The 17,198-nt window shown below is 47.0% G+C and overlaps 1 protein-coding gene across 1 annotated transcript; it reads right to left on the minus strand.

Moving 5' to 3' along the window:
- Nucleotides 1-32: 32 nt before the first annotated feature.
- SMPD1 (sphingomyelin phosphodiesterase 1) lies at nt 33-4,482 on the minus strand. The gene is made up of 6 exons (XM_039847866.1): nt 4,003-4,482; nt 2,356-3,128; nt 1,620-1,791; nt 1,298-1,374; nt 971-1,116; nt 33-811 (listed from the first exon to the last, which is right to left on the minus strand). The coding sequence occupies exons 1-6, from the start codon at nt 4,192-4,194 to the stop codon at nt 402-404; spliced, it is 1,770 nt and encodes a 589-aa protein (XP_039703800.1). The 5' UTR covers nt 4,195-4,482; the 3' UTR covers nt 33-401.
- Nucleotides 4,483-17,198: the final 12,716 nt, after the last annotated feature.

The following is a 17,198-nucleotide window of genomic DNA, read 5'->3' on the forward strand; positions in this document are numbered from 1 at the left end:
CGGAAGAAGAAATTGGGACAGTCACAGAGAGCTCTGGAGTCCAAGTCTCTAGCTTTATTTTAACAGCCTGGCAGTCAGGCAGCAGCAGCAGTACTGTGTCCTGTCTGGCCAGCACAGGCATGGGGCCATAGCTCCTGTCTGGTCTGCCCAGGGCAATGCCAACTGAAACCTCTGCTCCATATCTGAAAGGACAACAGCCCCAGGGCAGCCTAGATGCTGGGTTCAGTCAGAGCTGCCAACCCCGCTGTGTGTCTTGCCAAACCAGCACCAAGAATGGAGAAGGTGCTGCTTCCCCGGGTATGCTTAAGGCCCAGGATAGGCTCTACCACCGACCTTCTCACCATAGCGGCCCTCTGGGGGGTTTGTTCGCTTCCTAAGACACATGCTCTCCCAGCTCGGTGCTAGCAAAATAGTGGCCTGGGCCACAGACTCTGGACATCGGAAAGGCTGGCATCAGGCACCAGGTGCCGACACAGAGCAGGGCTGTCCGAACGGGCGGAAAGCTGGGCGCACAGAGTAGCGAGGCGGCAGGGAGTGCCACAGGGTTCAGAGGGCGGGTGGCCCTTATGGTAGAGAAACCAGAAGGTCTGGAAGAGCCGCGTGTCGCCCCGCATGCGGTATACCAGGTCGTGCCAGGCAGCAGGTAGAGCGTTGGGCAGCCCGTAGGTTTCTCGGGCCCTGTAGAGGAGATGCCAGTGCGGAGTGGCTCCTGGCTCGTTCGCCTGCGTCAGGTTCAGGATGTAGGTCTCATGGTCCAGGACCACGCGAGAGCTCCCGGGGTAGTTGCCATCTATTTGGTAGACCCGGTAACCTACAAGGAGGGTGCGCAGGCTGGAGAGGGGAGGAGCGAAGGCAACTCCCAGGAGGGAGGGGCCTCACCCCGCCCCTTGCCGGCCTAGCCTTTAACCCCGCCCCCTTCCTCTATACCGCCAACTTCTTTTATTCCAACAACTGCCACTGCCTCACTCACCAGGATTAAGGCTGATGTAGGTAGTGGCACTGGGTGCCAGGAAAGCTACAGATAGCGGCCGGCTCAGAGTCTCCTCGTCATAAAAGACTTCAAACTCGTCCACGTGGGTGTGGCCAAAGAACTGACCAGCCAAGGTGTTCTCATACCTGGCCAGAAGACACAAATCATATTCAGAAGATTCTAGGGAGGGAGAGGATAGTATGCTTTCTTCTACATCCTATTCAAGTAAGTAGCCTCCCCACTTCCATCAGGTAGCAAGAATGGTCAGAGGCTCAAGGGAATTTCAACCTTCAGAGTCTTCATCCCGCCACGCCACCTCCTTCCTACCTGGCTACAATTCGGTAATAATTCCAGCTCCAGCTCTTCAGGCAGTGCCCTGGGGGAATATGGCCAATTATATGCACCTGTGGGGAGAGGTGAGGATGGTTATCAGGGCAAGGAAGGGTCCAGAGAGAGGAAGAGTGAACGAAAAGACTTCTAAGGGAAACGGTGAGCTGAACTTCCAGAAAACACTATTTTGGAGAGCATGAGAAAATCACGCTTCTCTGCTCACAGATGCTCCAGCTACAGACAGGAGTCTGCTGGGAAGAGCCTGCTGCTCCCCTGCCCTCGGCACCCACACTACCATGTTCCCACCACTCTCCCTCACCTTGTCTCCTCGATCCTCAGCAGCCTGAAGCTCCCCGACCAGCCACTGGAGCTGTCCAGCGGGATCTGTCGAGTTGATCAAGAGCCAGAAGTTCTCACGGGAACAAAAATTCATATTGAGAGAGATGAGGCGAAGGCCGGGATGCGGGGAAAGGGCATAGAACCCCCCAATTCTGAAACAAAGTGAATACAAGGGGTCAGCACTCACTCATTATCTTCGTCCTTCATGCCCAGTCCTGCGCTAGGCATTTGGGTGGAGGGCAGAAGCCTACAGAACATCATCCCTACCCTCAAGGAGCTCACATTCTAGCTGAAGACCGAACAGCACAGATAGGGCCCGAGTGGCTGAGGAGGGCGGGTCAGAGGGCTAAGGGCTCTAGGAATTCAGGGCAGAGAAGAAAGTGAGCTAGAATGGAAAGCAAAGGCCACTCAGAAGGAAGATGACATGGGCTTATGTAAATTGGGAAAGGTGGGATGTTAAACAGGAGGGGAAGCATTCTACAAAGGGCCAACATGAGCAAAGATACAGACTACCATGATATGGTATGCTGCCAGCCTGTGAAAGGGGGCGGCTGGAGGTAAGGGCAGAAATGGAAGGTGGGTCAAACTAGGGAGTGCCAGGGAGGAGAGCTGAGGATTCCTGCTAGAGCCGTCATAGATAATGCCCAGGTTCCCTGCTCCCTTTACTTTCATCCACCTTTCTTTTCCCTTCCTGGGTTTCCATGGACCTCAAGTACCTGAGGGTACGAAGGGCTTCAGCAGGCAGCCAGGAATCCCATGCCTTGGCCATCGCCTCATAGAGCCAACGGGAAGAGTGGTTGCCTTCTATGAAGGGGGGAGGAAAGCCATTGACTGGTGTGCTTTCGTGATTGCCCACAGCAGGGTACACAGGCACTGGACCCAAGTACTTCTTCACAAGGGCTGTGACGGTGGTCAGGGCCTGCAGCTGGTCCTGGCGAGACTGGTGCCAAACATTGTGGGCAGGGATGTCTCCTGTCCAGTACACCATATCGAAAGGGCCGGCGGGTCCCAGCCCACGCAACAGGCTCTCCAGGGTCCGCAGGGGCAGGTCGCACTTGCTGTACTCGCCCCAGTATCCAGCACCGAGGCGGGAGGGGGGTGGTAGGCCAGAACCCTGGCGGCAACATAGTGGGTCCTCACAGTCAGGGTCTGTGCCCTCCAGGTAGTCCCGATCCCAGTGCAGGTCAGTGAGGAAGAGGACACGGCTGACTGGGGCACCTGGGGCTGGGGGGTTGGGTGGCTGGGGGGATGGCTTTGGCACAGCTGGCAAAGAGATGTTCCAAGGTGAGAAAATGTCCCAGTGTCCACAGGTGGAGCCCAGGAGCAGGCCACAGGCTTCAGATGGGCTCAGTACTGAGTGTCTCCACACCTCTACCATGTCGTCCTGAAAGAGCTCGACAGCTGACTGGCAAACAGTAGGCGGTGCTATCTTCAGCAGCTTGCACAGCTTGATGGCCAGGGAGCCAACCCGGGCCACATTGGGCTCCTTCTGTTGTGGGAAGATCCAGTGGTGAGAGGTCAGTCAGAGCACAGGGCCTAGGCCATCCCTTGGTTACCAACCTTTGGGCTTCCATATGCAAACTGGGGCTGGGCTGGACTCAGTTTCACCATGGTGAAGAGACCTCAATGCACCCCTGCCTCCCACAGATATTGACCTGTGGCTCAGGCAGCACCAGGCCAGTACTTCCTCTTCAATTCTGTGGCCGGTGGCATTTTCAGGTCTTTGCTTGCCCAGCTGGCTTTCTCAGACACTGTCTGCAATGTGCCCTGAAATTTGGGCTGGGTACAATGACAGACTGTCCAGGGTTGGGGACATACACAGAGGCAGGGCCTTGTTTGCCTGGGGAGCCACACAAAGCTCACTTACCAACTAGCATTTATCATAACCCTATCAGGGTCAAGGCAGCCCCATCAAGTCCCACACCCTTCGATAATTCTTAATTCAAGTTCCTTTTGAGTAGTTAGTGCCAGGAACGGTGCTCAGGGCTGGAGATGCCAAGTGTAAGGCGGAGGGGACTCAGGCACACCAGGGTGGGAGTCTCAGCCTTCCCCTTGCCAGTTGTTTGCCCTTGGACTTCATCTCTCTGTCACTATTCTTTGTAAAACGAAGGTAACAACTATAATGAAACCAGCTGGCAGGCTTGATCTAACCTGTATAAAATGGCTAGTGCAGTGCTCAGCATATAATTTGCAGTCTTTCCTTACTTCACAAGGTCAGAATGGAGATAGTGGTGGCGTGCAGCCACGGGTGTCCCTAAAGAAGCGCAAATCCAGCCTCTCCATCAGGGATGGTCTTCAGGACCCCAGCCCCCAACCTGGCACTCCCCTTTGGCTTGCTTCACTGCAGCCCCTTTAGCGCTCACCTGCAGTCCAAAATCGATGGCGGTGAACAGGCCTTTGCAGGCTGGACAGGTGAGGTTCCACCATCCAAAGGTGTTCCGGAGGTGTGGCACTATGCGACTGAACCTGGCAGGCTGGCCTTGGGCGGGAAGAGGGTGGGCCCCGGCCGGGGTCCAGAGAGCCAGAGAGTCGGGCAGGGTCAGCGCCAGCGCCATCAACAAGAGCCCAGGCTGGGGGCCCCCCAGGACCTGTTCGATCCCTGCTTCCGGCCGGACCTGGGGTGGTCTCGGCCAGGAACAGTTACTCCGTGGTGGGGCATGCCAGGGTTCTAGACCGGGCTGGTCCGCCTGTGCCGGCCCCGCCAGTCTAAGCCCTGGCTGGCCTCAAGGCCGGGGGCCGCGCTAGAGATGCCAGATTAGTCCCGCTGCAGTCGGCTGACAGCTCGGCAACCAGCCGCAAAGCAGCTCCACCCCTTCCTCTTCCTCTGTCCCCAGCAGCTGTTCGCGGTGGAGGCGGGGAGCCTTGACAACGCGCCGCGGAGGCGGAGTGAGCGGGGCGCGCCCTGGACCCGCCCCCGACCCCGCCCTGGATTCCGCCCCCGGTCCTGCCCCGGCCGGGACTGACTGTGCTGGCCGCGGGGCGGCTGGAAGCAGCTTGCGGTCACGATCGCGGAAGGCCGCTGCAGCCACTAGGCTCGTAGGCACTATGCTCCTAGGCGCCTCCTCTCAAACCTGCGTTCAAATTCCTGAAATAGCTAACTGCCAGGCCCACCAGGCCTTTAACTCGAGAAGGTAGCCTGGGGGCGAGCAGGGCTGGCCAGGGATTCTCACAGTGAGTGCTGCGCTTGCTGAGAGGGCACCTCCCCTCGATTTTTCACGTTCTGCCACTGGCATCAACCAGTACTGTCACGCTGACTGAGAATCTTTGAGTCATATTTGATTCAGACTTCTGATGGAAAGAACCCAGGGCTCATGTGGCGACACCATACTTTAATTTTATGGATGAGGAAACAGGCTTAGAGATGGTGAAGTGACTAAGAAAGGGTAAAGCCATAAGGGCAGGAATATGGACTGGAACTTGGGTCTCCCACCTGCTGTATCTATGATAATAAAGGCTCTGTACATGTTTCCGGCACTGATCCAGACACTTTATAATTACTGATCTTCAATTCTAACAACCCTAAGAAGCAAGTGTAATACTATTATTACCTCTACTTTATAGACAGGGAAACAAGCACAGAAAAGGTTAAGTGGCCTAAAAGCAATGAAAACCTAAACCGTTTAACTCCTAGAGTGCTTCTTCAAGATCCACAGAGCTACCAAGTCCTGTTGGTTCTTTACTTTAAGAATTGATTCTGAGTGACTTTTCCTCATTTCCATGTGCATCACCTCAGATAGAGTAATCGTGGTACAGTAAGAAATATATTTGGTCTTTGTCTCCAGTTCCTGGCACAGAGCTCCTAAAACTCTGAATTTTTTGAGTGATTGGAAGCCCATTAAAATCACACCTGAATTTATGCTAAGGAGTTGATTTAAGGTGGGGCCCTTAGATAGACTCTGGATGGGGCTGGTCATTTGAAAGAAAAAGTGATTAGAAGGTGAGAAATTTCAGCCCTACCTCCTAACCTCCATGAAGGGGGGTGGGGCTAGAGAGTGAGCTCTTTAAAAACATTTCGAGAGCTTCCTGTTGGTGAACAGTGTGTTGGTACACCTGGAGACAGCATGGGAATTCCATGACACCCCTTTTATAGGCCTGTCCTATTCCATTTGGTTATTCTTGAGTTGTATCCTTAATAATAAGCTGGTAAATATAAGTAAGATGTTTACTTCTGTGAGCTGTTACAGCACATTATCAAACCTGAGGAGAAGGTCATGGAACCCCCTCCCCCCCTCCAATTTATAGCTGGTTGGTCAGAAGCACGGTTGGCAAACTGGGACTTGTGACTGGCATTGCAAATGGGAGACAGTCTTGTGGGACTCAGCCCTCTCCATTTTGTAGGATCTTATACTAACTCCAGGTAGGTAGTGTCGGAATTTAATTGTTCTACAACCAGTTGGTTTCAGAGAATTGGAGAATCGCTTGATGTCAGAGAAAGCACCCCAGAATTGGCATCAGAAGTAGAATTTGCCAGATTGTTCCTGGCTCCTGGAAATATGTGGTTTGGGAAGAAAAAGGATGAAAGGGTAGAGGATGATTCCTAGGTGGCCACATGGTCATCCATGGTATGGAACAGCAGCCGTGCTGCAACCAGTTACTAAAGGTTGATGAATAGCGTGAAGGAAAAAAATGGAGTCACTATGGTGAAGCTGCTAGATTACTAAAATCAGGTAGGTTGAGGCATGAGGAAATGATTCTATTCTTATTTTAGCCTGGGAACTCAAACTTTTGAACTTTCCTGTCCAGTGTCAATGCCTGGAGATAACTCAAAACCTCCAGATAACTCTCTAGTTACCCCCTGAACGACTAATGAAAGAATGTTCGTGTATCCAGATCTCCTGACATCCATTATCTAGACCACTGGTCATCTAGAAGATGACCATTTCAGACCAGTTCAGAGGCTAAGAATACAGGACTGAGTCTTCTCAAGAATGTACTTTTTACTGTGAGAATGCTTAGTTTTCCTTTCTTTTTCTGATCACTTTGGGTATTACCTACTTGTGTTTCCAGATGCTCAAGGAAATAGAAGCTAATAAGAAAAAAAGCGAAATATGTAACCTCTTGGTTATTGTTTTCTGTAATAACTAAAATGAAAGTAAGAGAGTGCTGGGTCAGACTTTGATGCTAGACCAAGCTCAGATTTTGGTCAGTCTTAGCTTTGGCCACTAGTCTCAAAAACCACTTTCAAAGGGAAAAATTATGAGGACAATGGAGTGTACCCTCTAAGACTCTGGTCACCAGAATGGTGGTACGTGTGGAGAGAGGACAAAATCAAGAAACTACTGAACCCAAGGGGTATAATGTGAAGGAGTTGTTTTATTTTGAAGATTTCACCACCAACTTCTTGAAGAATCTTTGCTAAAATGGACTGAGAGGGTGACAATTTAGAGGCAATATATTTGCTTTTAAATGCTACAGAATGGAAAAACATGTTTGGGTTTACACAGGATGCACAACTCACTATGGAACAATCACACTGTCAGATTTGTTTACCCTGGACTATACAGTAACCCCTATAAATGCCAAGTAGAATACCACAGATGAAGCAGCTGATCTGTTTTGTATGGAAGTCACATGAGACTGACTTAATGATGACCCGGATCTTCATTCATTGACTATGCCCATTACCCAGGTCATGGTAAATGCTATGGTTCAGCAGCCCCCTTTTGCATGGGCACCACTTTGGCACGGTTCTCCTCATGTAACTTGACTGCTGCAAACTCAAGCAGCAGTCACCTATGGGGTAACCTATGAAACTGCAAATTAAATCCGTAAGTCCAGTCAGCAGCTGGTGGGAAATGTCTCCCTCTTGTGGATGTTTTTAGAGAGTACCAGAGGACTAGGAATTTAACAATATAAGGGCGCAGGCCCTGAAGAAATGGTATCTCCTGATAGGCAATTCCAACACAGTGTGTACAGAACTGTGAATGGCAGGGACAGAGGCAAGGAAGAAGGGCTTTAGGTTTAGGGTCCCAGGTTAGAATCCCGACTCTCTGCCACTTACAAGTTATGTGACCCTGGACAAAACACATCACTTTCTGAGCTTTAATTTCTTCTTATGTAACATGGAGATAATAATAGTAGATTGTTGTGAGGATTCAACGAGAAAAAGAGTACTTAGAGCAATATACAGTGCAGAGGAAATCTTAGTATCTGATGTCCCCTCTTTAAGCTGCATCTTTGATCTGAATTGACTATCATTGATTTATTATTGATTTAATGAGGTCCAGCTCCCTCTCTCTCTGGCTTCCCATGCCCCGTTCATAGTGTCCATTGTCAGAGGAGAGGGCCTCAGGCTGCAATGAGGTGAAGGCCAAAGGGAAGAATGCGAGAAACTTTGAAAAATCCCTCCACCCAGTGAAGATGTAGGGAACATTTATTTAACAGACAGAAACGTAGTTTCTTTTATTGCCAGGCAATCGTACATTCGTTCACTCAACACACATACAACCATCACTGAATTCAGGCTCCCTAGAAATGTCCTGCAGTCACCTACTGTTATTCTTGCAGCCTTCAGAGGACCTCACTCTTCCTACCCTAAATGTCTCATCAAAAGATTCACTCAATGAAACCAATTCTTTTCTGAAGAGAGAGGGAGAAATTCTGCATCTAGAAAAATGTGTAATTTAGGAATTTCCCTATATCGTTATACTAGTAACTGAGCAATTCTAATCATTCTGATAAGAACTTCCAGTAATACCTGAAACCGACAGCCTTAGTGCAGGTTCCAAGGGAGTGATTTGTCTACCTGAGGCCTGAGGAGTGCCTTGAACGGTCCTCTGGCAGAGAAAGGCTGGGCAGGTTCAGGAACAGAGAGAGAAGACAGTCGGACTGGAGCCCTGAGGGGGAGCCAGGAGCTGAACAGTGCTGAGAGCTGAGACTGGCGAGACTGGCACGGCCAGATTAGGAGGATTATGTTCAAGAGTTTAGACTTAATCCTCAAAGAAATGGATGGATGTATTGTTAATTTTATTCATTTTCCCAGCCAGCTGACCAGCTATTCCTGTGCCAAACACTTTTAGAAGTCTACTCTGCACACAGTGTTGTGCCAGGGACCATGCAACACAGAGCTGACTAAGACACCAGGCCCTCCCTTGGAGCCTCCCTCTTGGACCTGTGGGAAGAAACAGACATGAAAGCATAGACCTACGATAAAGAGCTTTTGAAGACATGCTTACTTGATACTGTAGGGGTCAAAGCAAGAAGTGATTGATTCCTGCTGATTGGGGAGTAAAGGTTGGTGGAGAGGAGAAAACATTTTCCAGAGGGGGCCAGCTTTGAAAGATGAGTTAGTATTTACCTGGAGGACAAGATTGGGAAGAGGTTTCTCTTTATTTCTCAATACTTGGAGTGCACTAACCTTTCAGAACTTATACAATACGCTTCCAGCTTTCTCAAGGCCTCTGCACATGCTGCTTCTTCTTCCTAAAGATTTTTCCTTTCCTTTCACTTAATTTCATTCTTCAGCTCAATTGTGATTTATTTGGGGATGCTTTTATTTTGATATTTTTAATTCTATTTTTCTATTCTCTGCCTCTCTCCTTCCTGCCTCTTCCTCCTCCTTCTATCATCATAGTTCCATTTACAGTTATAATTTTACATCTATTTATGTGCATATTTGATTCATGTCAGCCTTCTCCTGTTGACTATAAGCTTCACGAGGGCAGGGACCATGTCTGGTTTTGCTCTCCATAATGTCCCCAGTATTCACCACAATGCCTGGTGATATCTTGATAAGAATGATCGCTTGGATAAATTAGAAGTGAGAGCATAAGCAAAAGACCAATGGCAGAAAACACTAGGCAACCAGGAGAAATACACAAAGTTTAGATAAAGGGCACTTTTGAGAGGAGATGCAGGACTGGTAGATAAGCAGGAACCAGATCTTAAAGAATTTAGTTATAATCTGGACAACTGAGTCATTAAAGGGTTTTACTGGGTTTTGGCCTGCTGAGCTATGGAGCCTCAGTGAGGATGGTTCAGGGAGATCATCTGGTAAAAATGGTAATAGGTGGAGTTAGAGATGATGAATTGTGAAAAGTGGGATTGAAGAGGGGTGTTCAGCAGGGGAAATAGATAGAAAAGATGCAGGAAAGCAGTGTCAGTAGAACTACTGGTTGCTATGGGTAGAGGGCTCTTATTGCCTTCCATGTAGCCACCTCAGATCTATAAGAAAATGAGTGAAAAAGTGAATACTCCGATTAAAGATCCCAGGGTTTCTGGTTTAGGAGATAAGCACGTGGAGTACATGCATACGTATTGGATTAGAACAAGGAAAGAGATATAGCTTCCTCTGAGGTTGAAAGCAGTGTACTTCTGTCGATGTAAGAAATGTCCAGACTCGTAGAGAAATAGCGTAAGAGTTTATCTGAGCCAAAACTGATGACAATTGCCAGAGTGCAAGATCTCAAATGCTCTGGAGAATAACAGTTTTGCAGTTTCTTTTATGCATTTGAAACTGAGGGAATGTAAGGAAGATTACATGAAGGTGGGAGAAACGAGGCAGGGGTTGAATTACAGGAAAGTTAAGATTATGTGCCCTCTTGAGGGTGGTTACACCTTTGAGGGGTATTACTTCTGGCATTTCAAAGATGTGTTAACCTAGGTGCACAAGAACCATGGACAGGGCTGGCTTAAAACCTTTCGCTAAAGAAGTTACAGGCCTGGGGCTTGACTACCCACTATGACCTACCCAGCTAGGAATTTGTGGTTTATTATGGCACCCCTTTTTCATTCACACTTCGGATCCATGTAGAGGGAGGAGGAGGAGCGGGAGCAGAAAATTGGAAGATTTCAAAGTCCCCATGATCTCCGTCAGGTAGGAATTGAGGTCATGCAGGCCTTGGTCTGTGCTGCCTCCTCCCCAATCTGCCTAACTTCTTGTCCTTCACGTTTCAGCTTAGCCACTCCAAACCACACAGGGGACCCCTCCCCATGTTCCACCCACCACACACCCATCAGGAGAAAATTACTCAATGTCTTCCCTACTAGATCAAGAGTGATGGGGGCAAGGACCTTCAGTTTCACCATTTAATCCTCATTTCTTGGCATGATACCTGGGGCACAGTAAAGGCTCACTGTGTATTTGCTCATGGAGGCGCTGAGGTAAGGCTCTGGAGGAGAACTGTTGACAATATAGAAGTGAGGGGAACTGGAGAGAATCTAAGGAGAAACAATCAACATTACTGACAAGTAAGACTGGGAATTCAGCTGTTAGAAACAGAAAAAAAAAAACAACCCTCGAACCTGAGAAAAAGGTGATATCATGCGCTACTGCACTGATGATAAATAACCCTGATAGACTAAATGGAAAAGAACTTTGCTATTTGATCTGATTAACAGCCCCTTTTGGAAAGAACTTTAACCCTATCAGCTGACCATTAGTCTTGGGTGATGAGTCTAATGACCTTTAACCAGCCACATTTATCTTGTATCTAATCTAACATCTTTATCTGCAGTGGAGAGGAACCGAGGAGGTGGAGTCTCAGGAGATTAGTGGGAGGATGCGTACCCGTTCCTGCCCACTTCTTTCCCCACCTCTCAGGTCAGAAAACTGCAGTATCGAGATCTCTACTGGACCTCTGAAATCCACAAATGTCCCCACGAGAGAGCCAAATTCAGACATCTCTATACAGAGTATATAAAAAACTCAGTAGAACAGGCTGGTGCCACACATAGAAACTCACATCCAAAAACCCAGCTGCAGGAGGCGAAAGAGGTGGATGGAAAATGAAAGAGCTGTGCACGTCTCTTTTTGTTATTACAGGTTCCCAAGTCACAGAACTGGCCTGAGCTGGAAGTGCAAGGCTGGTAAAGGAAATTTTGAATTGGAAATATTTTGTATTTCTATTTAGGCAGAACGGAATCATTCGAATACATACAAGGGAGGTTAGTTTTAATTACTAATGTGAAACTGTTTTTCCATCTGAAAGTGACCTTAAGATCTGCTTGTGACGTCATGGGAGGGGTGATGTGAAAAGAGCATTCGATACAGAACTGCGAAAGCTGTAGCTGGAAAGAAAGCTGAGACCAATTTCTACCCCACTGAGTTCAGTTCATTCAATAAATCCATTACATGTATCTTTATAAACAACAATACAAAATACACAAAGAAAAAAAGTGGTACATTGTTTTTTTTTTTCCACTTAGCAAAGTGTCTTTGTACATCAACTTGCAGAAAGCTAACTTCTGGGAAATGACACGTTAATGACAGCTTCTCACTGGGCTCTGAATGCAGGGTAGATGCCCAGACGTAGTGGATGCGGATATGCCAGCTTCACATGGGTCCTCAGTGCTACCTGGCAATTTTTCTGCTTTTCTCTAGTCAGTTTGCCCTATCTTTTTCCACAATAACTGTCCCACAACTTTGTAAATCTTTTTGTATCTCTGGCTCCTCTGTCCTCACACCAGCCAGTCTCATTTAAGGATTTTGCCTTTTACTTTACAGATAATTTAGGAGCCACTACACAGAAACATCCTTGTCTTTGTTATAACAAATTAAAAGCCTCCTTGTTTCTTTTAGCCATGCTCTCCCTTTCCCTTCTGTTACATCCTAACGGCCACAACAAAAACTCATACAGCACTGTATTGTGTGCATCTGCTTTTACACTCTTTAACTGACAGTGAAACTCAGGTAGAAGAGGTTAAGTAACCTGCCTAAGATCACACAGCTAACGGGTAGTGGCGCCCAGTTCGGAATAGAGGAAGTGTTCCTCCTTCTGCCAAGGGCCAATGATTTCATATGGCTCTCTATCCCTCCCCACTCATTCTACTCAGCAATCTAACTGTATTACTTATCCTCCTCTCTCCGTTAATATTAAGTTATGCTGTGAGTGAAAACCGTAAATAACAACAGCTTTAAACAAGGCCAATACTTCCTCCTCCCCTCACACAGACATGCCCATCCAGGACCTGTAAGACAACACTATGATCACCAGGGACCCCAGCTCCTTTTATTTTGTCCTCCATCCTCAAAACGTGGCTTCCATCTTATGGCCCATGCTCCAGCCATAACACCTGCATTCTGTCCAGCAGAAAGAAAGAATGGGCAGGACAAAGGCAGGCCCTCCCCTTTTAAGGACACTTTTTTTTGTCTTTATTTCCAAGGCCAAAACTTGGTCGTATTATTTTAATGAGCTGCAAGGTTAAATGGAAAAATGCTATTTTTGTTCCAGGAGGCTGTTTACTCAGCTAAAATTCATGGATTCAACTACCGTAGAGCATGGGAAAATGGCTAATGGAGGACAATAACAGTCTCAGCTATACTCTTCTTCTGCGACACCTTTGACCTCTTCTACTCAGCTTGAAAATCCAATGAGCCCTCCATCTTTAAAAATTAAAATGAAGTAAACCAACACAAAACAAGTGCAATCCCCTCTTTGGGCCTAACCTGATCTCCTCCAACTATCTGCATTTCCCGGCTCTCTGAAACAGGGAGTGTCTCAGAAGAGCTTTCTCCACTTCCTCACCTATTTGTCTTTCAAAACACTCCAATCTTGCTTTGACCCAACCGTCTACCAAAACAGTTAAGACACCTGTTGGTGCCTCCACATTAACATCAAATGCACACTTTTCAGTCTTTCTCTTCTAGATCTGCCCACAGAATTGAACACATTTGATTACTTTCTGTCTTCAAGTGCTCTCTTCTTTCTGCTTCTTTGACACATCTGTTTTGGCTTTTCTCCTTTTTTTTTTTTTTTTTTCTGTCTGTTTCTTTTCAGCCCCTTTGCTGTTCCTTCTCCTCTAACTACTCTCCAGATCTCTTATAACTTTGACTTCCTGCCCAGGCTTCAAGGAAGCCGGGCTAAGTTGGAGATGCTGCAAACACAAGGTGACATGTGCTCTTCATCTATTTTCTGATTTTACCTGAGGGGTGGAAAGACCTTGGTTTTTTAAGCTACCTTCTAACCCAGCCTAGCATCAGTGCAGGGTTCAAGGTGCAAGGAAAGCGATCTGGGCTGATAAGCAAAATCATGGTTCTGTTCTCAGCTCCAAATAGCACCCAAAACTCTAGATCCTATTTGTGACACTCAGTTTCCAGTCTTGCCCTCCTTTAGAATGGCCTTCCTGGCTTTATGCTATTTCCCAGTAGACCACTGACCTCTGACATAACCAATCTATAATGCACTTGAATTTTGCCTTGGTAGTGGTGGCGGGTCCCTCTTAACCAAGACAGCTAATTTCAGCCTCTATCACCTAAAAGTGTTACTGGAGAATGGGGATCTTCTGGTGTGTTTTCGAGGTTCTTGATGTCTCAAATAAAGAATTGAGCAAGACACCGAAATACAGTAGAAAAGAAAAGTTTTTTTTAAAAGGAAAGTACACTTCCAGAAATGGAAGTGAGCCTGAGCAAGAGAAGTGTGGCTCAAAAAGGCCTGGTAACAAAGACTTCGGGGTTTTTATCCCTTTTTGCTGTGGGTGGTTACTTTTCTTAGAGGGGTGGGCTTCCTTGATTGACAACTAAGATTGACAGGACTCAGCGATTCATCATTTTGCTTTCGGTGCATGTTTGTTCCCAGAATTCAGTCTGTTATAATGATATTAATGAACTTCTGGGCATATGCATCATATTATAATGGCAGTATAAGGAGGCTCAGGTGAGTTGAAGGTTGTTAGGGTCTTCATTGTGCAGGTGCGAATGACTGGCTTAAACTGGTACCTAAATCTCTGCCTACTGGTCTCCTTGTGTGAGTTAAAAAAACTGTCTTCTAGATCGCTTAATTGTGGGCGGATTAGGGCAGATCCCTTCTAGGATAGGATGACCTCAGTGTCTTTGCAGGCAGACCCGAAATCCCCTAACTAACTTTCCTGCCTAGCTCATTTCTAAGAGCCATGAACCCCCTTATTATTAGTATGGATATTGAGAGACAGGAGGTCTCTTCTGTATCTACTTCCTGCTGAAAAGGGCCCTAGTCCCTGCTTACACAGATTTCATGGAGCTCTTTCCCTTTCTGCCTCAGTCAGGGTGGGGTCTTGGGTTTCCTGCTGAAGTGCCACCTCAGTCCCTAGACAAGGAAAAAAAAGATACAAACTTAATATTTAAATCATATATCAATTAATTTCTATTATTGATTTGCCTATTAAGTGAGTAAAGGGAAACAGGCTTGGTTAATATATTTCTTAAAGATGAAAAAAAGAGACCTTTGGCCTAAAGTCCCTTCCCCTCTCAGACTCTAAAGGCCCTGTATGGCTTAACAACATTTCTGCTTAATGATGGGCTGATGACCCTTATCAATAGCCAGAGGATCTGAGTCACCAGTTTCGGGCAATTACCAGGATTTGAGGGAGAGGGCCTTTTTTCTAAAGAAAGGAGGGAAGAAAACTTAACTAGGTTTCCTAAAAAGATTAGCTCTGCAAGAGATGTCCCATTTCATTTTCTGCTAAAAGATTAAGAATTTTACAAGTGATGTCCCGTCTCAAAAGAATAAGGAAATCCCCTGTCTAATATAAGGATATATCCCATAACTTCTGTGTGCCTGGCTAAGAACCTTACTTCTTGGTATTTTCCTTATCTTTCTTGTCTTCCTTGAATCTAAGACAAGAAGAAAGCATATATATTTTTTTGCAACAGTTTTCTTCTTCTTTCTTTTAAAAAAATAACTTTTTTTCCCATCTCTTGTGACACTGTCTGAGACGTTACCAGTAGCCAATAATGGACTTTCTTGTGCTTTTTACCTGCTGCAGAACTCCAGCTCAAAGTAAGCTTCCTGCTTTAATTTCTCTGTTTTAACTTTCATGGATTAAAGCAGAAACTTTAATACACAAACCTCTCAAAGATACTTGGGAGTCACTAGGGCCAAGGTCTGTAGGCCCTGCCTCACTCCAGAGCGGGCTGCTTTCCAAATTCTGGGCTGCTGTGCTGCGTGGATAGGGCAGGTGACCTTTTAGAACTTGCCAGGCTTGTCGTATGCTCTGTTGAAATCTAATTTGTCTCTCTCACTGTTTCTTTGGATGCAAAATGGTTGAGTTCAATTTTCATTGCAGCAGTCAGAGATTTAATGCACAGACTGGAGGGGGGTTATAAAATCATATTCTGGAGCTGGGCTCTAGTATCTTAGCAGCTAAGAATGGGGAGAAGAACCTGGAAGGATCAGAAAATTTAATCAAATTATCACACATGACCCTGAGACAGGTACTATTATTATCCCCAGCATTCAAGAAACAGTCATAGAGATTAAATGACTTGACCAAAGTCATACAACCAGTGAGTGGTAGAATCAGAGCTCAGGATTTACTTCCAGGTTGTCCAAACCCCTGCCATGTTCTCAGTGATTCCAGTGCATTGACTCTCTCTGTCCTTGTTCCATTGTGAAAAGCTTGCCAGTCACACAGGCCTAGAAGATGTTAAGATTTCTTCCAACTTAGGAAACAGTTGTAGATATCAAGATGCCACATAAACCTCTCAAATGGGAGCTCTGGCATTATACACTCAGTTCACGTCCATTGTGAGCCAAAGCGCAGACTTCCGAGAAATTTCTCACTTGCGGCAAATGCACAGGCTTCCAGGCCCTGGGGCTTTGTAGGGTATGTTCAATCTTCTGCGGGTAGTTGGGGACATAATTCTGACAAGCACTCAGGGTCCCACTGAGCTCCTTGGGGCAGAAAATATGTCTAATTCCTCTCTGTATCCTCATGCAGACATCAGGGCCTCCCACAGACAGTGAGGCCAGGGATGCTTTGGCCCGCCCTTCTATCGTCCCATGTCCCCCTCCATCCTTGTCGAGGAAGAAGCCAAAATGGCATCCTTCACCTGGTACAAAGAGGTCACTTTGGGAAACTTCAGACAGCTGTTGTGCTGTATCTGACTCTGTCACTTATTAGCTGTGTGATCACCTGTATGAGACTCAGGTTTCTGAATTTTGAATGAGTATACAGGAACCATCATGACCAGCACAGGCAGAAAGGTGAAGGAGAGGGAGGTGTCTGCTCCAGTCCAGAAGTGTGATATCAAATTGAAAAAGCAGGAAGGAACAGAGGCCTCAGGACGGAGCCCCTGGGCCTCTTGGATGAGAGGGGACCAGGTTGAATTGTGGCTCTGGAAGCCCCTGTGTCCACACTCTGATTCTGTCACTTATTAGCCATGTGATCACCTCTCTGAGACTTAGTTTACTTAAGTTTGAGTGAGTATCCATGGACCCCCACGACCATCCCAGGCAGAAAAGTGACCGGGGATAGGTGTCTGCTCTAGTCCAGAAGTTTCATTTCAAATTGAGAAAGCAGGAAGGAGCAGAGTCCTCAGGAAGGAGCCCCAAGGCCTCTCAGATGAACTGGGACTCTGTCTAATTGTGGCTCTGGGACCCCATGTGTCCACCCTCCAGGAAGTTGGAGGTGCTTGGAACGGCCTGCCTTCCCTAAAGACCTGGGGGCAACACAGCCTTTTGTTCTAAAAAACCAGCATATATATATAATGCATAATTCCTTGATGCCAGGTCTAATTAAACTTATTTAGATATTTCTTCTCTGCATTCTCCCACTGGTGCAGTGTCTGGTCCATAGAAGCTCAGAGAATATGCTGAAATTCTGACTAACTTAAGTGCTAGATCTTAGATAAGCATTCAAGTTT

This window comes from Pteropus medius, unplaced genomic scaffold (assembly GCF_902729225.1).
Source record: "Pteropus medius unplaced genomic scaffold, Ma_sr-lr_union100, whole genome shotgun sequence".
Classification (NCBI taxonomy): domain Eukaryota; kingdom Metazoa; phylum Chordata; class Mammalia; order Chiroptera; family Pteropodidae; genus Pteropus; species Pteropus medius.

What these genes read in the sequence shown, in the direction of transcription:
- SMPD1 (XM_039847866.1), bottom strand. Translation starts at nt 4,194, where the DNA reads ATGGCGCTGGCGCTGACCCTGCCCGACTCTCTGGCTCTCTGGACCCCG. An exon ending in GAAGCCCTTCGTACCCTCAG is followed by an intron (nt 1,792 to 2,355) that starts GTACTTGAGGTC and finishes ACTTTGTTTCAG; the next exon opens with AATTGGGGGGTTCTATGCCC. An exon ending in CTGAGGATCGAGGAGACAAG is followed by an intron (nt 1,375 to 1,619) that starts GTGAGGGAGAGT and finishes CTCTCCCCACAG; the next exon opens with GTGCATATAATTGGCCATAT.